Genomic DNA, 17,765 nt, shown 5'->3' on the forward strand with positions numbered 1-17,765 from the left:
TATACTACCAATCTTTTTTGTGTTAGTAAGATCAATTTAGTTAGAGCAAATAAAGAAACTCACCTTTTATTTCTTGTTTAAACTTTGTGTATAATATTTTTGCACAAAAATAAATGCATTTTCATAGTATAAAGTAAATTCTCTAATTTTCTTTAACATTCCTAGTTTTAATTATGTCTTTTTTTCCCCAAACTGGTTGGAGGGTGCCTTTGCCATAAAGCAAGAGACTACCAAATAAAGGTTATCACTGCAAGCTATTAGTAACAACTTCACCAGGAAATGCATTTTAATTCTTCACATCTTTTGTGTTTCAATGTATCTTGAGATCCAGATAAGCAACTATTATAGGAAGTGTGAATGGAGCTTTCCGTTGCACTTGTGCAGGAGCAGTCCACAGGCGACCATGGTGGAATTCTTAAAATATGAACCACCTGAACCACCTTGTGTTTTTGTCATTGATGTTGCATTAGAGAAGAATATTCTCCAAAATCAGCATCCTGAAAGTATGTTAACATTAATTAACACCATAGAAAAAAAATCTTAAACAGTATTCTTGTGATATTTATCTTTTTTGCTAGATGAGTCCTGAATCACCTAACACTACATATTGCAAGTTTTATTCAGCTTCACAAGTTAGCAAAACCATCTACTGCACATTTGCTAGCTAGCCAGCATGATTAAAATAGATGTGATAGTCAAACCTTTCTTAATGCATTAGTACTGTAAAATTTGCAAATTTAAAACGTCATATAAGATGGACCTTTTTAAAGCATTATAGACTAATGGCAAAGTGAACAGATTATTGTTCATTTAAAACATGGGGCAGCCTTAGAACATGGGTCTCTATATTCAATAAATTGGGAGCTTTTGCTTTTTAGTACTTTGCATATTCTACATTTACAAAGAAATATATATTGATATTCATTAATTAGGTATGTGGTAACTGAGCAGTGAGAATAATAATGACCCAAAATGTAGTGAAGCAGTAATACTCCTTGACATGCAACACAGTAGTAGGGGGTTGTTTTAAACAAATTTTCCATCAGTGCACTATAAATGTGATTTCAATGTATAACTAGCCTATTAATATGAATACATTATCACAAGATAAAGTGTTTCATAATTTATTCACTGCTGACCACAATTTGATAGGCTTCTCAAAATTCACCATGCACAGTTCTCTAGCCTGTCGACTTCTGGCTAATGGTTGTGTCAGGGCTTTCAACTAGATCCTCAAATGGATGCTTATAGACCAGGACATGTTTAACTAGGATGTCAATCCTAGTTTTGCCAGATGCTTTACTCTGTTTGAAACGCTGTTCAAAGGATGACCTACTCTGGCCGACGCGATGTTCCAGACACTTTGAAAGAGCCGAACGGAATCGCTGCAGGGATGGAAGTACAGGCATGTGGCTGTAGGGTATCAGAAGTGCTCAGAGAGTAATGACAGTCTAGCTGGATTCTGTCATAGAGCCTGTGAGACTAGTGGAAGAGTCAGCTGGGTTCACCCACGCTCTCATTCTTCTCCTTTTTGAGGCTGCTGTGTTGATCGATCTCTGAGCACCTGCATAAGCGCATGTGACTATCTTCAGCCAAACCTTCTACCTCCCTCTTTGTGTGGAGGCTATAATATTGTGCTCAAAAATCATACATGCTGCATGATCTACTTGCTGTCTGACTATTACTTGGATATGCTTAAAATCAAGGGTATTTAATTTTGAGGCTTTGCATATTACATTCTCATTTACAAATCACCAAACGGTTATCAGCCATTTGAGTTAAAATACATCAAGATGATCATGTGAGTAGACCTTTGTAAGAGATATACACCATATTGACCATGTTTGACACTTAAGATTGGCTATGGTGAGCATTATAGCTGTAATGTAAAGATGGTGTCGGGTAGCAGGGCCGCAACACTTGTCTACTTAACGTGTGCCCTACATGACCTCACTGTGCCTCATTTATATTGTAAATCAGAGGTTATCATGGCTTTCACTAAGATCTTTAACCTAGTTTTGTGCACTGAGAATATGGGCACACTGTATGCCATTGCATGAACCGATCTATGTTCTGGATTCATAGAGGTACCAAATTACCCATGTAACTCATCACTGACTCTGACAGCTGTGGTTTTTTAGCTGTGTGGAGGTGGTTCAATTATCAGTCAACTGAAGCATCCATTTGGAGATGGAATCACATGCTTGCTGTAGCATGACAAATCATACTCCTCAACATGCATTTCCACATGTCATTTGTTTTCCTTTCTCTCCTAGATGATAGCAGACATAGCATGTGATGTGCAGTTCTTTGAGAATTTTGTTTTGTACCATCTTGACTTTGTTTATAAATTACAGGAAGGAGGCCATGTTAACAGTAGTTCCCTAACTGGGAGTGTTGCGGAAAATGTTTTGACGTTTTTTGTCTAAATCTGGATTAAGACTGCTCTTAATGACAGTTGGAAGTTGACATTTATTATGAATAGTTAAATAGTTACATGTGTACAGCTTGAGTGGAACCAAACCTTTGGATAAAGCAGCACATATTTCCCTTTGTTATGTTGAGCAGAACGCTTTCCACTATAGCTTCTTCACAGAATATCAGCACAGCTATTTGTTAATCATATGAGCAAAAACTTGATTTTGATAACAGCCATGACCTTCAAAGTTACTACACAAGCCAGCATGGAGGCTCACTACAAATACATATTCCACAGCCTGGATATCTTAGTGAATTTAATGAGTGAGAATTGTACACTGGGATTAAAAAAGCCACTGGGTTAACTTGTCCTATATACAGGCCATTGATCCTCACTCATTAAAACAGGTCTGAGTTAGATCTTTCCAAGTTAAACAGACAAAGCTTCAGAAGTGAAGTTGCTACGTTTTCTCTCAAGACTTCCCAGTGGAGTTAGATTATATCTTCAATCTAAAACTTTTATAATGTCAAGATGAGGCATCTTGTAAGTTTAAAAAGTGTTCATTCTTATGTTCTTTTAAAAGCTGCTTGTCAGATCTTTATAGAAAGTATCTGTATATAAGTAATGAGATAATTGACATTTGTGAAATGAACATAAATTAGTGTCTATTAAGGTCCATTTGGACCCCCAACCTGTCCACATGTTTGCGATACCACACCTCCCAGCTACTGACATACCTGAGCCATGCAATCAAGATCCTTGGTGCCTGCTACAGTTGTGCTCAGAGCTGGGGCAGAGCAAAACTGTGGACTATATGGGAGCCTCTGAAGGCTGTGGTGGAGACCGACACAGATAACTATCACATATTAGTCACACACAACTGTCATTTCAAATGCACACATTTTCACATATTTTATGCCTCTGGGCTATAATAGTAGTCAGTAATCTATTTTAATTAAGCAACAATTTTACAAGAAAAAGTCTCATCAGTTTTGTCAACTAAGGCCTCAGTAATGTTTCCTTATCACAAACTCCTGTGTTCAGTCTTGTTCTCTGAAACTTGTAGTAATCAGGCAGTAATTCATTATGAGAGATGAATCAGTCTCCCAAAAGTGCCATAGCACTGCAAGGAGTGATCAGGTGGACGGTATCAAGGCATTCTCTAAAAGCTTCACAGATATTTATCTTCATTTTGGATCATGACCAAGGAACACCATGCATTCGACCTGTGTGATATGGCCAGTATGCGTAGAGCTAGTCTCCTGAGTGACAGCACAGGAGTTTGTGAAAGACATTCCTGAATTCAGCGTTGAAGGCAGTGTAGATGATGGGGTTGACAGCACTGTTGACATAACCAAGCCATGTGACCACACTGATCAGTGTTGGTCCAATGTCACATGACTCACATAGTACATTTGTCACATGCACTACGAAGAAGGGCGTCCAACATGCCAGGAACACACCTAGTGGAGAAAAAATGTCCAGGTTAGGGGATATTAAAACCATAGCTATTTTTTGAATATACATTCAGTAGTTTCAGGCTCCTAAAGTTAAAACCCGTCTCAAGATTTAGTTCCAATCTCATTGACTTTCCTAATTAGCTGATGGTATCAGGTAGAATTAATGTGATAAAAACTCACAGCAGAACCTTTTGAACCTGGACCTGAACCTGAACCTCAGCCACTACAATAAAAACACCTGCTTTGTAGGTACATCTTTTAGGTGTACAATTACAATCAGTGCTCCATCTGTTGCCATGCATTATCCCTTTAACAATGGTCAGTTTTTCACCACAGGCTTTATTGTGGCTGGACATACGTAAGGTTATAGACTGCTCTTGACCTTGAAGTCATGTTGACACATCTCCATTGACAGCAACCTTCATGTGCCTGATACACTTGTACCCACTCAAGCCCACAACCATGACTCTACCGAGTAAGTGTGAAGGCTCTGTCAACAATGGGAATGATACCCAATTAATACTGTCAGCACTGGTCCTGTATCTTAAAATTGACCAATGATAAATAGGGTAAATGATGGCTAACGAATTCTCTCATATCATGGGCCACAGTCTATAAATGAACAGTTGAATGGTGCACCTGGAAGTGGCCAGTGAGTGTAGGAGATGAAAGAAGTGTTTCTAATAAAGCAGCTGCTGAGTATAGATTCAGATTATGTTTAACAGACTTCTTGCTTGTGCCAGTAGTGTAACCTGAATATATGGTATGTTCAGTTTGGCCCAACATAAAATAACATGTTAAACTGGGAATGGATGGTGTGGGTTGACTGGGAGGAATCTATAGGGTGTTGGGCAAAGGCACTTTGTTGCACCAGTGCATTAACACAATGCACTTTATATGTAACCGATTCAGATTTAAAAGGGGAAAGAAAAAAATGTATTGGACCCCAAAGGGGTGGTGTTGGTGTTGTCAAGTATTTTTGGGATGGGATTAGCAAAAAATAATTAAACAAATAATGTGTTAAATTAACCCCTCTATATACAATTTTTTTTTAAATGTCTGATACATACAGTGGATTCAGAAAGTGTTCAGATGTCTTTAATTGATGCACACTTTAATCTATTGTGGTTTTGATTTTGAATGGATATAATTGCCATTGTACCCTTCAATAAACCCATAATGACAAAGTGAAAACACATTTTTAAAGAGTTTTGAATGTTAATTAAAAATCAAAAAGTGAAATTATTCACAAAATCATTAAAGACATTTTTATTCAAATCTTTGAAGAAGCCCCTTTTGCAGCAATTACAGCTGCAAGTCTTCTTGGATGTTTCTACAAGCTTTGTCTAAATAGTTGCAGATGCTGATGTTTTTATTTTTCCTTAAGTTTGAAACTGTCACTGACATTGTCTACAAATACTACTGTACAGGGAGGCTTAAACAAGGATTCAGGTCCAGTCAGATTTACCTTAGTTAAGTATTCTTGCTTATATTCAAGATTATTCAAAACTCTGGCTCTGAGACTTTTCATCTTGAAGGTTGTTTATAAATGTATAATTGTTGGTAAATTATTTTCCAAAAGCATTCAGTTGAAATAATTTGACCAAAGACCTTTTTCTTTGGAAGCCTGAACACTTCAAACAGACTGAAGGCTTGTGGCTTATGACCATTTGGTGTTTACATATAATCACACACACAGAGATACAGTCAGCTGAGACGATCTTACCCACAACGATGGGCAGCACCTTCATGGCTTTACGTTCTCGCCCGCTTACTCTGCTACTCTTGCTATGGCGACGCCCTCTCCGCACCTCCTGGTTCTTCACCAGCCCGTTTTCCCGCACACTCCCGCTCTCAGTAGCCTTCTCTACGTTCTCCACTTCTGATGCGCTGTCCATCTGCATGGTCATCGGGTCATTCTTGGCCGCCGGGGTCTGTCCGTCTCCCTGCTCGTCCATGGTTGCGGTTGCCAGGTTGGCGGGCGACAGCGGGCTAGCTGGTGTGGTGGGGAAGAAGGCGGGGCTGAGGCCACCTGGCATGAGATACTCCACTTTCTCCCTGCTGCGGCCTTTCTCCCTCTGCAGTGCATCCCCCAGGCGCAGGGACAGGCTGTGGCGCCCTCTAGGGACCCGGTTCAGGTGTGAGCGGCTGCGGCCGGAGCTCCAGCGCTTCAAGCCACGAAACATCCAGTAGTAGAGCAGGAGCATGACAGGGCAGGGCACGAAGAATGAGCACACCGAGGAGTACACCACAAACTTGTCGTCCTCCAGTTTGCATATGTCCTTGTTTCTGTTGGGCACCTGGTTCAGGCTGAATATTGGACTCGCCACACCCAGGGACAGCACCCATGTGGCTGTGATCAAGGCCAGCTGACGAACACTAAACTGGTTCCTGTTGTATTTCAGAGGCACTACTACTGCTATGTACCTGCAACACAAAGATCACTCTACTTGTCCAATTGGATCTCAATGTGTTGGTTCAAGTTCAAGGTTCTATTTGCCACATACACTGTAATACTATAGTACAAAAACTACATAAAGTACAAAAAAAAGTTTTTTTCCAATATGAATTGTTGAGAATTTATTTAAAATATTTTGTTGCATTATGTATTTCTGCCTAACAAAGTACCATTCTTTAATAAAAATTGACATATTTTTCTGCCTGTCAAAAAAAATGCTGGTGGTATTGATTTCATTGTACATTTTTCAGTCAAGATACATTGTCTATGATGACATGGACAGCACCAACAAAAATCCTAAGCATACTGAGGTTTATCGAAGGCTTATACACGGCTTTTGTATAGTCATGTATTATGAGTGTTAGTTCAATTTCTGGTTAGGACAAGGTGTTGTTTTGGTACCATGGGAATAGAACCAAATATGCAAGTAAAGTGTCACGGTATGGCCTCTCCCCCCAAACATCTCCCTGTGTGTGTGTGTGTGTGTGTGTGTGTGTGTTCGTCGGTATGGCCACACCCTCCACCTGCTCCTCACTGTGTTGTGTTAGCGTGCATGTATATAAGTCTTGTGTTTGATTCTGGATGGGTTAATGTTTGAACCCAATAGCCTGCGTGTTATGTTTGTGTTGAAGTGTCTAAATAAACGCATGTGTTTGTCCTACGAACTCGTCCCTGCATCCTGCTCAGCCTCCTCGTCACAGAAACATCGACTGCCGAAGGACGCCGGGAAAGAAAAGCAAGAAGGGAAAGAAGGCGCAAAACCATTCCTCCCCAGCCCTTACGGAGAAACCCGCCATATGCCTGGACACTCTCGGTATTGCAACGACAGGGGAGAGTGCGCCTGGAACATTCTGGGTGTAGTTCAGGGGAGGACTCTGCAGAGTCCTACAGGCCCCTGACAGACTATGAAAACCGGTACAAGGGAGACCAGTATCCAGGTCCAGACTCCGCGGGGTCCCATTACACTACTGGGACTACTGGGAGAGCTACGGGGAGTATGAACAAAGTGGGGGCTATATGGACATCAGCCTCCAATCGGATTGTACTGACGTCATCTTCCGATCGGACTCCGCTATCCATCAGGTGGAGAATCCGGCAGTGGAGGTGGAGGAGGCCCTTCATAGGGATTCTCTCTCACAGATGAATACTGTTTCGGCAGATTCTGAGAGCGAAGAGCCTCCGTCACCTAAGGTACCACCTAAGCCTCTGCCCAGGAGGCGCCGACCCGGAATAAGTAGGCTACCCAATGAGGCTTGCAGGGAGGCGTCGTCTTCCGATGTGGACACTCCTCCCGCAAAGGCTCGCAGCCCCAGAGCTCAGGCGCCTACGCCGAAGCCTCGTAAAGACAAGAAGGCGCCATCACCAGAGCCCGCCCCCAAGATGGCCCAATCAGCTGGTGCGCCTCCAGATGCACACGCCGAAGACGGAGCAGCTGCCGCCACACAAGCCGGCGAGGCAGACTCCAACCCAGCCATCACGTGGAGGACTGGCTGGGGCACATGCTACCTTCCCAGGACTGTTTAGTAGTGCTTTATGTAGTCATGTTCTCGTACCCGTCCTGATCACCATACCCATCCCTGTCTTGCTCACTCTACTGGTTGCTTTGTCCCCCTTTATGTCTGTGCCTGTGCCCGTCAGTGTGTCCGTCCCTGTGTCTGTTCTGGTCCTGGTCCCTGTCTCCCTCCCGTCTATCCTGCTCGCACTGGCCCGTGTCGGGTCGCTCGGTTCCCCAGCCTCGCCATTCGGCGTGGGTTTCAGGGCCGTGGCCCAATAGGCTGGCACTTAGGGAGCTGTGCCATTGGGGAGGGGCTCTGTTATGGTACAGCCCCTCCCCCCAAACGTCTCCCTGTGTGTGTGTGTGTGTGTGTGTGTGTGTGTGTGTGTGTGTGTGTGTGTGTGTGTGTGTGTGTGCACGTTCGTCTGTATGGCCACGCCCTCCTTGTGTTTCACACCTGCTCCGCATTGTGTTTCATTGGCGTACGTGTATATAAGTCTTGTGTTTGAGTCTGGGTGGGTTAATGTTTGAACCCAATAGCCTGCGTGCTATGCTCATGTTGAAGTGTCTAAATAAACGTATGTGTTTGTCTTACGAACTCGTCCCCACATCCTGCTCAGCCTCCTCGTCACATAAAGGTATTGTGTTTTGACTTCTCTTTAAAATAGCCTTTATCAACAGACCTTTTCAATTTACATGTATCATTAATTAAATTGTTCGCCTGTTTATCTGCATAACAAGAGAGTTTTGGTGTTTCGTTCCAGAAAGCAGAGAATATTACATATTATTAAACATCCAGCAAAGCTAGTTTTTGTATGGTCTCCTTAAAGCATTTAAAGCTGTAAAATGGTGTTTACTCTTTGTAGAGAGACTACTTTGATTGGGGGTCAAGTCAATTTAAGGAATCTAATCCCATGTTATACTCAGGCAGGAGTCCCACTGAGCAGCAGAGCCATTTAATCACCGAATTCCAATTCATGTACACATATACACATATAAATATTTTTCACTGTTTTTAGGATCTCAAGTGTGTTGAGTAAGTGTGTATAAGGATGCATGTAAAAAAGTTTTTTGGATGGATATTGCAGTGCATTCTTTCTTAGTGCCAGTGGGTTTTGAACACTGATCCCAGTTTAAGCATAAGAGGAAATTTATTGTGCTAGAGCTCTAAAGATAACAACAGATTAAATCAAATATTGAAAAATTACCATAATTACCTATTGTAACAGATGGGAGGGAAAATGAAAGGGTACAGTAAGAGAACAATGGTGTGCAGGGTTATGTGTGTCAGCAGGTGCCTTACCTGTCGATGCTGATAGCACATAGATTTAGTATTGAAGCAGTGCAGAGCATCACATCCATGGTCATCAGTGCATCACAAATGTACATACTTAGAGTCCACTTTCCACCAAGGAACTGAAACACATACAGAGACCCTTTTTTACCGATTCACTGAAAGTTGTGCTGTTCTTGCAATCCTACAGAACTCAGTTTGTAGCTCACTTCACAGTTTGTTTCTCTTCAAACAGAAAAAAGTCAGTAAAAGCTATTAACGAAGATCAAAAATGAATGAAAGCCTTTCTCTTTGTCTTTATAAAGAAGATGAAAAAGCAGACCAGTCCTCCAGAATGCTTTTTGTTTTTGTCTTTTTCTTGGGGAACTTTTAACGGTATCTGCAAACAACCTATTTTTAAAAATGAGGATTCGAAAACATATTAACAAGGGCGAGCGATTACACCGCATGACTGTCAGCAAACAATATACAGTCTCCTGTCACCCCTACTCAACCCCAAACATGAATTCCCAGTTGTGTTCCCGTGTGTAGCAGGTGCTCCCCACTGCCGAGCTCACCTCTGAGTATACGTAGAGTGGCAGCACCAGCACAGCCAGCAAAAGGTCAGCCACCGCCAGGCTGACAATGAAGTAGTTCGTGGCAGTCTTGAGCGAACGCTCAGTCAGCACACTCAGACACACCAGCACGTTGCCCAGGATGATGATGAGGATGAGGGGGATTCCGCACGCCAGCGCCAGGTAGTTGTAGTGCTCAGCGTCTTCCCCTGGGCCTTTGTCGCTACCACTGTTCCTGCTGCCGCTGGCAGGTGTCACATTACCCACCATGGTGCCCCCGGGTTCTGCAGCCGGCCTGCAGTCAGCATCTGCGGAGAATAGAAATGCGTTTGCGCAGGTACAGAGCTGTGAGACACAAGGGAGAGGGTTTGTCCTCAAGTGCTGATGGTCATACATGGGTTGCTGTGTGACTAGATGTGTGTGGACACGTGTGTGTTTATTTGTTCGTATTTCTCTCGGTCTTCCCATGCGTGACATGTACCTTGCAAAAGGCCTATCAAGTCCTGCACTGAATGGGACGTGACGGCTGACGTCAGTGTGTGTAGCGCTCGTATTCTGGCACTGTGTATGATGCATCCGTGACTCTTCATCAGCGCAAACATTCACGGCCATGTTCGTCAAGGTCTCACTTTATTTCTGGAGGCAGACACACTTGCCAAAAGAGAGCAGGGGTGCTAATTGCAATTTGACAAATCTGCATCATGGGCCACTGTTAACGCAAGTGAAAAAGCTATAAAAGACCTGAGAAGAGCACATATGGTCCAGTGACTGTTTTTGGAGAAGTTTGATTTTACTTTACTCAGAGTTTCTAGTTTGGTATGACAGAGATGCTGTGAGTGTTGTCAGTGCTCAGAGAAGAAAAACAGTGTGTGTAATCAGGGAAAGTACTGAGTCACTAACCCAGAATCAAATCTCCAAGAAAAGAGCATTTAATATTATGCTATTCTTTGATGTTATAATACAATATTGGTAACAATTAATGTTCCTTTATTGTATTTAATTAATTACCATAAGATTAAACTTTTCCTATAGACAGATAAATAGATAGACAGACAGGTTTTCCAGGAATTAGCAGCAAGGTTATAAGGATTCACTGAAATTGCTCCGTATATGCTGTGAGCCAGGATTAAGCGTGGGATCTGAAGATGCACATCATTTGAAATTCTCCACTCTTTCGACAACAGGTGAGGGTTGCCATGACACCCATCGGTGTGCGTAGCAGCGTAAAAAGAGAGCCACTTGTCAACATGCACATAAATAAAAAAAAAAGCAGTCGCATCATTTCTCTCCACTTCACCTCCAGAGCTCTGTCTGCTTCTCCTAATCAAAACGTATTTTTTCCCCTGCCATCATTTACAAATAATATGATTATCCCCCCTGTCATGCTCTCTCTGTCTCTCCCTCTCTCCCCACTCAGATACTGAAATGTCAGTTGATTTGTTGTGGTAATGATATTATGATAGGTTATGATTTTCGCTGTATGTTTTAAATTCCTGTGTCAAGCACTGTTTTGAGAACGACAGCGTTGTGAGAACTGTTTTCATTTCTCATCTCATCTCCTAAATGTTTCACTGTGTAGGTTTTAAATGAAATTTAAACGGTTTCCTGTGAAGAATCCTCTGCTGTACAAGCACTCATACACAAACATACAAGCATGCAAGAACAGACAAACACACACACACACAAACACACAACCGCCCCCACTTCCTCCACTGATGTGCGTCCCTGGCACTCGTCAGTTGGGTAATCCATGAATGGCTCTTGTACCCTGCGTTCTGCTGTAAATGTCATCCCAAGGATCAAAGCATAACGACGGCGGTAGGATGAAGACAATGTACAAGAACGGTGGAGAAAAAAACAAAACAACAAAAGCACTCATGAGCCCTTGTGAGTGTTTTGTCAGAACAGAATGTTTGAAATTGCTTGTACATAGCTAATAATCACAATTCACAATTCACTTTTCTTGGCAGTAAAAAAGGCAACCAAGGCCCTCCCTGTATGTGCGGTTTGCAGGGAAATATGCACATGGTCACATTAATAAACTCTGAAATACAACAGCGCTCACGTATGGTCATATGGTCGCATATGATGACTTAAAAAAAAATCCCCAAAACTTCAACTTATTACCCTCTACCTTCACGCAAGAGAGGGTTTTCACTGTGTCCACTCGAACATCCAGAGGCTGATTAGAGACACTCTAATAGTCTCGCACGCTGATGGGGAACTTCATGGGAGCTTGACGAGGTCTTCTCCAGAGGCTTTAGAGGTACACAGCATTTCAACATGGAGTTTGTGTGGTTGTAGGTGTGTGTTTGTGTTAGTTCCATTATTGCAAGCTTGCAAGCCTTTCCATCTCTTCTTGAATTGATTCTCTTCCATTGAAGTCCTGGAGCCCCTCACCACACCACATCACACTCACCCCAGCCTGCCCCACACCACACCACACCACACTCTCCCCAGCCTGCCCCACACCACACCATACCACACTCATTCCAGCCTGCCCCTCACCACACCACGCTCGCCTGGCCTGCCCCTCACCACACCACACTCACCCCAGCCTGCCCCTCACCACACCACGCTCGCCTGGCCTGCCCCTCACCACACCACACTCACCTCAACCTGCCCGTCATCGTGCAATTTGCCACTTAAAGGGAGCCAGGCTGCAGAAAGTGGCAGAACAGACGCATACCCCTACAACAAGAACAATAGGAACAACAGGTAGTAATCAAGGTAATTGCAGGCCTCTGTCTGTCCCTTGTTACCGATATTTATAATTACAGCTCTCCTGTCTTTTATTACCAGGTTTCCAATCAAAGCACAGCGGACCGTAGGCGGACCCAAGGTGCATGCGGCACTTTACATTCAGAAAAATTTAGTACAGTTCCATTCATCGCTGCATATCAAAGGAACAGCAAACAAAAGTGGCAGAAGTTACTGAAGGGTTCTATTCAAACGAGAGGCGTTGCTGTCAACTCCTGAGAGAAGGGCTTTGCAAGTTAACCGAAAAAGATGCTGGAGAAAACATAACAGCTGGCGCCACAGGCATTGAATTTTTCTCAAGACAGTGGGAGGCTGTGCAGCAGAAAGTGTTTTTCACCATTAGTGGTTTGATTTATGAGGAGGTGTTGGAGATATTCGACCGGCCGGTGGACTGTGACATTTCCTTTGTATGTTTGAATGTCTCTTTTTGAAGATTTATAACAAACAGGATATTGAGCGCTGGGACTCTGACCAGCAAATAGGTGGAGACATTAAGGAGAAGACAGCCACTGTAAGGAGATACCATCAGTGTTATGGATCTTTGGGGGAAGAAGGGGGGGGCTACATGCATGTGAGAGTTTGTGTGCATGAAATAGATTTTCGCACTGTGTGGAGTGTGTTTGTGTGTTTAAGAGGCAGGGAAAAGGTAGTGTTGTCGTGTTGCTGAAGGCTCACTGGCCTTTTCATTTGCATGGTTCTCTCATCAATAATTTTGATGGTCTGTGGGGGGATGCAGAAATAAGATTATGAATGTGTGTGTGTGTGTGTGTGGCATATGTACATCGATTTTTTTCACTTAACCTTTTTAATGTGTGTACTTGTATGTATATGCAGTATGTTTTTATGTTGTATGCTGAATTATGTATTACTGTGTGTATGTGTAATGGTATGTATGTCATGTATGTGTTGTTTGCTGTCCATTTGCTGTATGTTTAGTGTTGTTTGCTTAGTTTTGAGATCCTTTCAGTTCTGGGTTAAAGGTTAATGAAAGGCTTTCTTAGCATGATCTGGTAAAGATTGTCTGTCAGAGGCTGACGCCTGTGCCAAATGGATGTCAAATTTAAAACCAAACCATACTAAGAATTCACGTCCGCAGACTCTCATCCTCATCCGCCAGCACAAACTAACATCAATAAGATCTATGCTTAACTTGTTTACTATCACTCAATCAAAGAGAGCTGCAATGAGATGTTTCACATTGATCACGGGAGCTGAAAGATCTTTCTTGTCAAGATCAGCTATTGGCTTCTTCGCACCACCTTCTTTCTCAGCTCGTTATTTTAGTATCCAGAACACACATACTCATGATAAACACTTTTTGATAAATGGAATTAATGCAGTTATAACTACTTTTATAAAGGCTGTCTTGTGCATGGAGACATCGCTGTGCCATTGGGAGTATCTGTTCTGTTTTGTCGCCGTGTGTGAACCGCAGGTTCACCAATATAGACAATGTAATGAGATTTTGAAGAGGTGTGGGCTGGTACCCATGAAACCAAATATCATTAGTGGATTGAGAGGCATAAACTCAGTCATGGACTTGGCAAGGCAGCACTGCCTCCAGATGCCTCACTGTCAGCAATTAGTAAATCAACGAGGAAAAATCGAGAAGAAATGGGGAGAGGAGCCAAAGCCAACCTTGAGAGATGGTGACGATAGACACAGTGAGGTGATTTGAGATATCAGCTAATAGAGTGAACTCAGCCTAAAACAGCAATTTCAAGTGTGTGCATGTGTGTGGTGGCAAGTATATGTGGCCCTTAGTATTCTCTCAGGGTACTTGTGTTTATATTTACATCTTACTCTGTTTGAAGCCTTTTGGGGCATTTAGTGTTTACACTGGTAGCTGGTAGTGTTTAGACTGCATAGTCATATGGTCTCTCTCTCTCTCGCTCTCTCTCTCTCTATGCATTAATCTCTATTTCTTCTTCTCCCTGAGCTTTATATGGTGCCTGAAACAAGAGTACTGGCTGTTAGCCTGTTAGCATTATCCATCTGATTGCCCTTTAGACCCTTAGCAAGTTAGATCTCTATCGGCCATGTGTGTGTATATATACACAGTATATATCACACAGGGCAGACTTATCCCCAAAGGGCCAGTTATTAAATACAGCCAGTTACTGAATGCAGTCCCCAGTGTGATCAGTTATATAGCTGAGAGCTCTTCCATACATCTCAGGCATTACATCTGCCAGTCCATGTTGCCTCTGAGCTCTGATGTGGCAAGGCACATGCGGCTTTTGAATTTTGAATAAACCCATGAGCCCCTAGTCTTCCGACCAGGGAAGTCTGTGATTATAACACTAAGTGTAGGTGTAAACCATTTTGACATGCTTGCTTTCCTCTGTTTTTCTCTACTCTTCGTTGTTATCTGCTTTTGCCGACAGTCTGCTAGGGGTGCAGCAATCTTCCATCTCTGCATGGGTGTGTCAGAGGGGGTGACAGATTGAATCCTGTGGGCCAATCACATTCCTGGAACAGTGTGCCCACTAAGCTATGAGACCTCTGCAGTTTACAAGATGTGAAGTAATTGTCCGCGTAACACCAAGTGGCAGAAAGTGGCTGGGGAGGGCGTGTGCCCACCATGGGTCTGGAAACCATAGCAACCAACCTGTGGGTTGTGTTGGCAGATGGCCGTGAGGCTTAACGGATGTGTTTCTCAGCCGCTGCAGCAGGAGGGCTGTGATTGCGCAGCATGGCGGCATAAGAGGGGAAAATTAATGTCCCATGACGCCTCATAATGGCACGAGAGGTCACTGCCAAAAGGGCTTTCAGGAGCCAGAAGCAATAGATGATGGCCATTGGCTGTAGTGGGTTTGTTTTTGGTTTCTTTCTTTCTGTTTTTGTTTATGGTACTTAGTATTTGTTGATTTTAAAACTTTTTGGTGATTTTGTTTCTTAGTTACCGCAAAGCCATTTAATACTACCCGTCACATCTGCAGCACAAGTGTATGGTTTTGAAAGCATGTTGCATGGTGGAAAGAGGATTGGGCTGTGCTGCTGCTCCTCCCATTTACAAATATGAAGGTCTCCTTCTGAGCACAGCTCTGCATTTGCCACACCTCACTCTTATACCGAGTGGGACACTCAAGAACATGTTCATCAGTAATTATTAGCAATATTAATTTCTCAGCCTCACTAATGTGCGGTGTCAAGACAAAAGACACCACAGAGGGGTTTGTTAATTATAGATCTAATTAGCTACATGGTGATGGAATCTCAGTGTCACATTTATATTTCATCAGTGATGAAACTCAATATCATATTTATATGTTATCACTGATGGACTGGTGGCACTTTCAAGCGGGAGCTGCTCTCGCCTACAATGGAACAGCTGCCGTCCTTTTCTCCTACCAGCATAAACCTGCCTGGACTCCAGAAACACCTGCCTGGACTCCAGGCACAAGTGAGATCTGGTGTTTCAGTTTTTTGGAGTTCAAAGAAAGAGCATCAAAATGACTAGGAGATTAAATAGCTGTAAACTAAGCCACCAAGTTGGCTGTGAACAGATGTGACATTAGCTGCTTGTTCAAATAAGGCTTACATAAGTGTTAAACGATCCGTGTTAGTGTGTGTGCCATGGTCAAGGTTCTTGTGTGTGGTTTTGTGTGTGTGTGTGTGTGTGTGTGTGTGTGTGTATGCACAAGCATGCTTCATTATTAGGTAATTTTCCCTCACTTCAAAGACTCATGATCATCGTAAAACTCCAGCAATGAAATGTCTGCTTGTATAATTGTCACAAGGGTCTCCTTTATAATCTTCCATATTGTCTGGCAGAATTATGTTGTGGATTATGTAGTGGAAGGCATCATGGGTGGAGGATTGTTATTTCTGATGAATTTGCTCTGCAGATACAATTAAAACACGAAAACTAACAATCATATATATATTCAGTAAGAATTATGTTATCTAGCCCCACCTGTTACATGTACAAGTTAAAACACGACAAAAGAAACTAATTTTAAAAATGTATGTGATGAAGGAAAATGTACAAATGCATTTATACAAAATCTACTCCTTGTGTTTCTTGGAGACTACCAAGTAAAATGCTCAATGCCAGTTTCAGATTATAGAAATGCTACCTGAAATTAAATTTTGTCTTCTGGATCCTAATGAAAGCCATTAGAATCAGTAATAAGAAAGATTTTGGCTGTGATTGGACTGACTTTAGTCAAGTAAACTGCTGATTATTCTGAGCTCATACATATTTATAACATTCTGTTGTCATTTACATAATTTAAAAGAGAAAAATGATGAATGCTTTCCTTAAATAGGTAGATGCAAATCTGACCCAACCTTTTAACTGATCATTTGTATTTGTAACAGCTATATTTGCTTGGTATCTGTACTTGTAATGTGTTTCAACAAATGCACTGGTAGCATATGAAGAGTGTTCTTAGGCTAGTACATATTTCACATTCACAAAATAATTGAAGCCACTTACCCTGAAGTATAAAACTTTAAGGTCAGGGGAAAGTATCACAGAAAATCTTCAGAATTCCATTTTGGGCATTCTGAAAGCTTCTTAGCTCGACAGTCAGAGGAGCATGTCCATCTGTTGAAGGTCAGAGGTCAGAGACTTGTGTCCTTATGTTGTAGTCTCTGTTCAGACCTCTTAATTGGCTGTTGAAATCCTCTCTCTCCCATAGCCCTGTCCTGTCCTCCTCTAGCCGATGGTCTCAGTCTGTCTTTCACGCACAGCAGAAACTTTCCTGAGGCTACAGATGCATGTCTCTCCTCTGTCGTCCTGTGTTCATTATACGCTCTGTGGAGAGGCTGTGTGAGTGTGCACTCTCACACTCTCCACCTCCTCTTCTCTCCATTTGTGTGGAACTGTGTAACCGCCCCTCCCTCCCCACTGATGCCTTCCTCTCTGACCCCTTGCTCTCCCTCCCTCTCAATAGTTTATTTTTTCTTTACTGCCCTACCGTTTTTCTTTCATTTTATCTCACAAATAGTTTTCCTTTCCGGCACTCCTTCTTTCTCTCTCACCTCGACCATCAATCAGCAATTTGACCGGTTCACAGTTAAATTCTGGACCTACATCAGGTCTGTCTACACCCCTTTAACACCTGCATTTTTTATGTGCACAAGCTCAAGGCCAGTATTCATGAAGCACCTATCCTCCTGCTTACAGTAATGATAGTCACATGAACAGAACCCAAACATGTGTTCTGATGATCTTAAAGCTCTATTCACAAATTCTCTATTCACCTTCACAATGAACCAATGAAAATAACTCTTCCTTCTGTTACAGGAGACGATCTTTGTACAAGCATTGTACTTACAGCTTACAGTTTACAGCTCGAGTAAGCCTGTTGCCTC

At 42.5% G+C, this 17,765-nt stretch overlaps 1 protein-coding gene across 2 annotated transcripts; it reads right to left on the reverse strand.

Annotated features, from left to right (window-relative positions):
* Positions 1 to 2,454: 2,454 nt before the first annotated feature.
* On the reverse strand, positions 2,455 to 17,241 carry drd4-rs (dopamine receptor D4 related sequence). Of its 2 annotated transcripts, XM_035535761.1 has the most exons (7): positions 16,885 to 17,241; positions 12,294 to 12,371; positions 10,162 to 10,331; positions 9,684 to 9,988; positions 9,136 to 9,248; positions 5,606 to 6,306; positions 2,455 to 3,882 (listed from the first exon to the last, which is right to left on the reverse strand). In XM_035535761.1, the coding sequence occupies exons 3-7, from the start codon at positions 10,280 to 10,282 to the stop codon at positions 3,674 to 3,676; spliced, it is 1,449 nt and encodes a 482-aa protein (XP_035391654.1). In that variant the 5' UTR covers positions 10,283 to 10,331; positions 12,294 to 12,371; positions 16,885 to 17,241; the 3' UTR covers positions 2,455 to 3,673. The 2 variants fall into 2 exon arrangements, with proteins under 2 accessions (XP_035391654.1, XP_026870054.2); XM_027014253.2 differs by lacking the exons at positions 10,162 to 10,331; positions 12,294 to 12,371.
* Between the last annotated feature and the right edge of the window lie 524 nt (positions 17,242 to 17,765).

The sequence above is a fragment of the Electrophorus electricus genome, chromosome 2 (genome assembly GCF_013358815.1).
Source record: "Electrophorus electricus isolate fEleEle1 chromosome 2, fEleEle1.pri, whole genome shotgun sequence".
In the NCBI taxonomy this organism is placed as follows: domain Eukaryota; kingdom Metazoa; phylum Chordata; class Actinopteri; order Gymnotiformes; family Gymnotidae; genus Electrophorus; species Electrophorus electricus.

What these genes read in the sequence shown, in the direction of transcription:
- drd4-rs (XM_035535761.1), bottom strand. Translation starts at nt 10,282, where the DNA reads ATGTTTGCGCTGATGAAGAGTCACGGATGCATCATACACAGTGCCAGA. An exon ending in CACTCTACGTATACTCAGAG is followed by an intron (nt 9,249 to 9,683) that starts GTGAGCTCGGCA and finishes TATGTGTTTCAG; the next exon opens with TTCCTTGGTGGAAAGTGGAC. An exon ending in TGTGCTATCAGCATCGACAG is followed by an intron (nt 6,307 to 9,135) that starts GTAAGGCACCTG and finishes TTTGTGTTGCAG; the next exon opens with GTACATAGCAGTAGTAGTGC.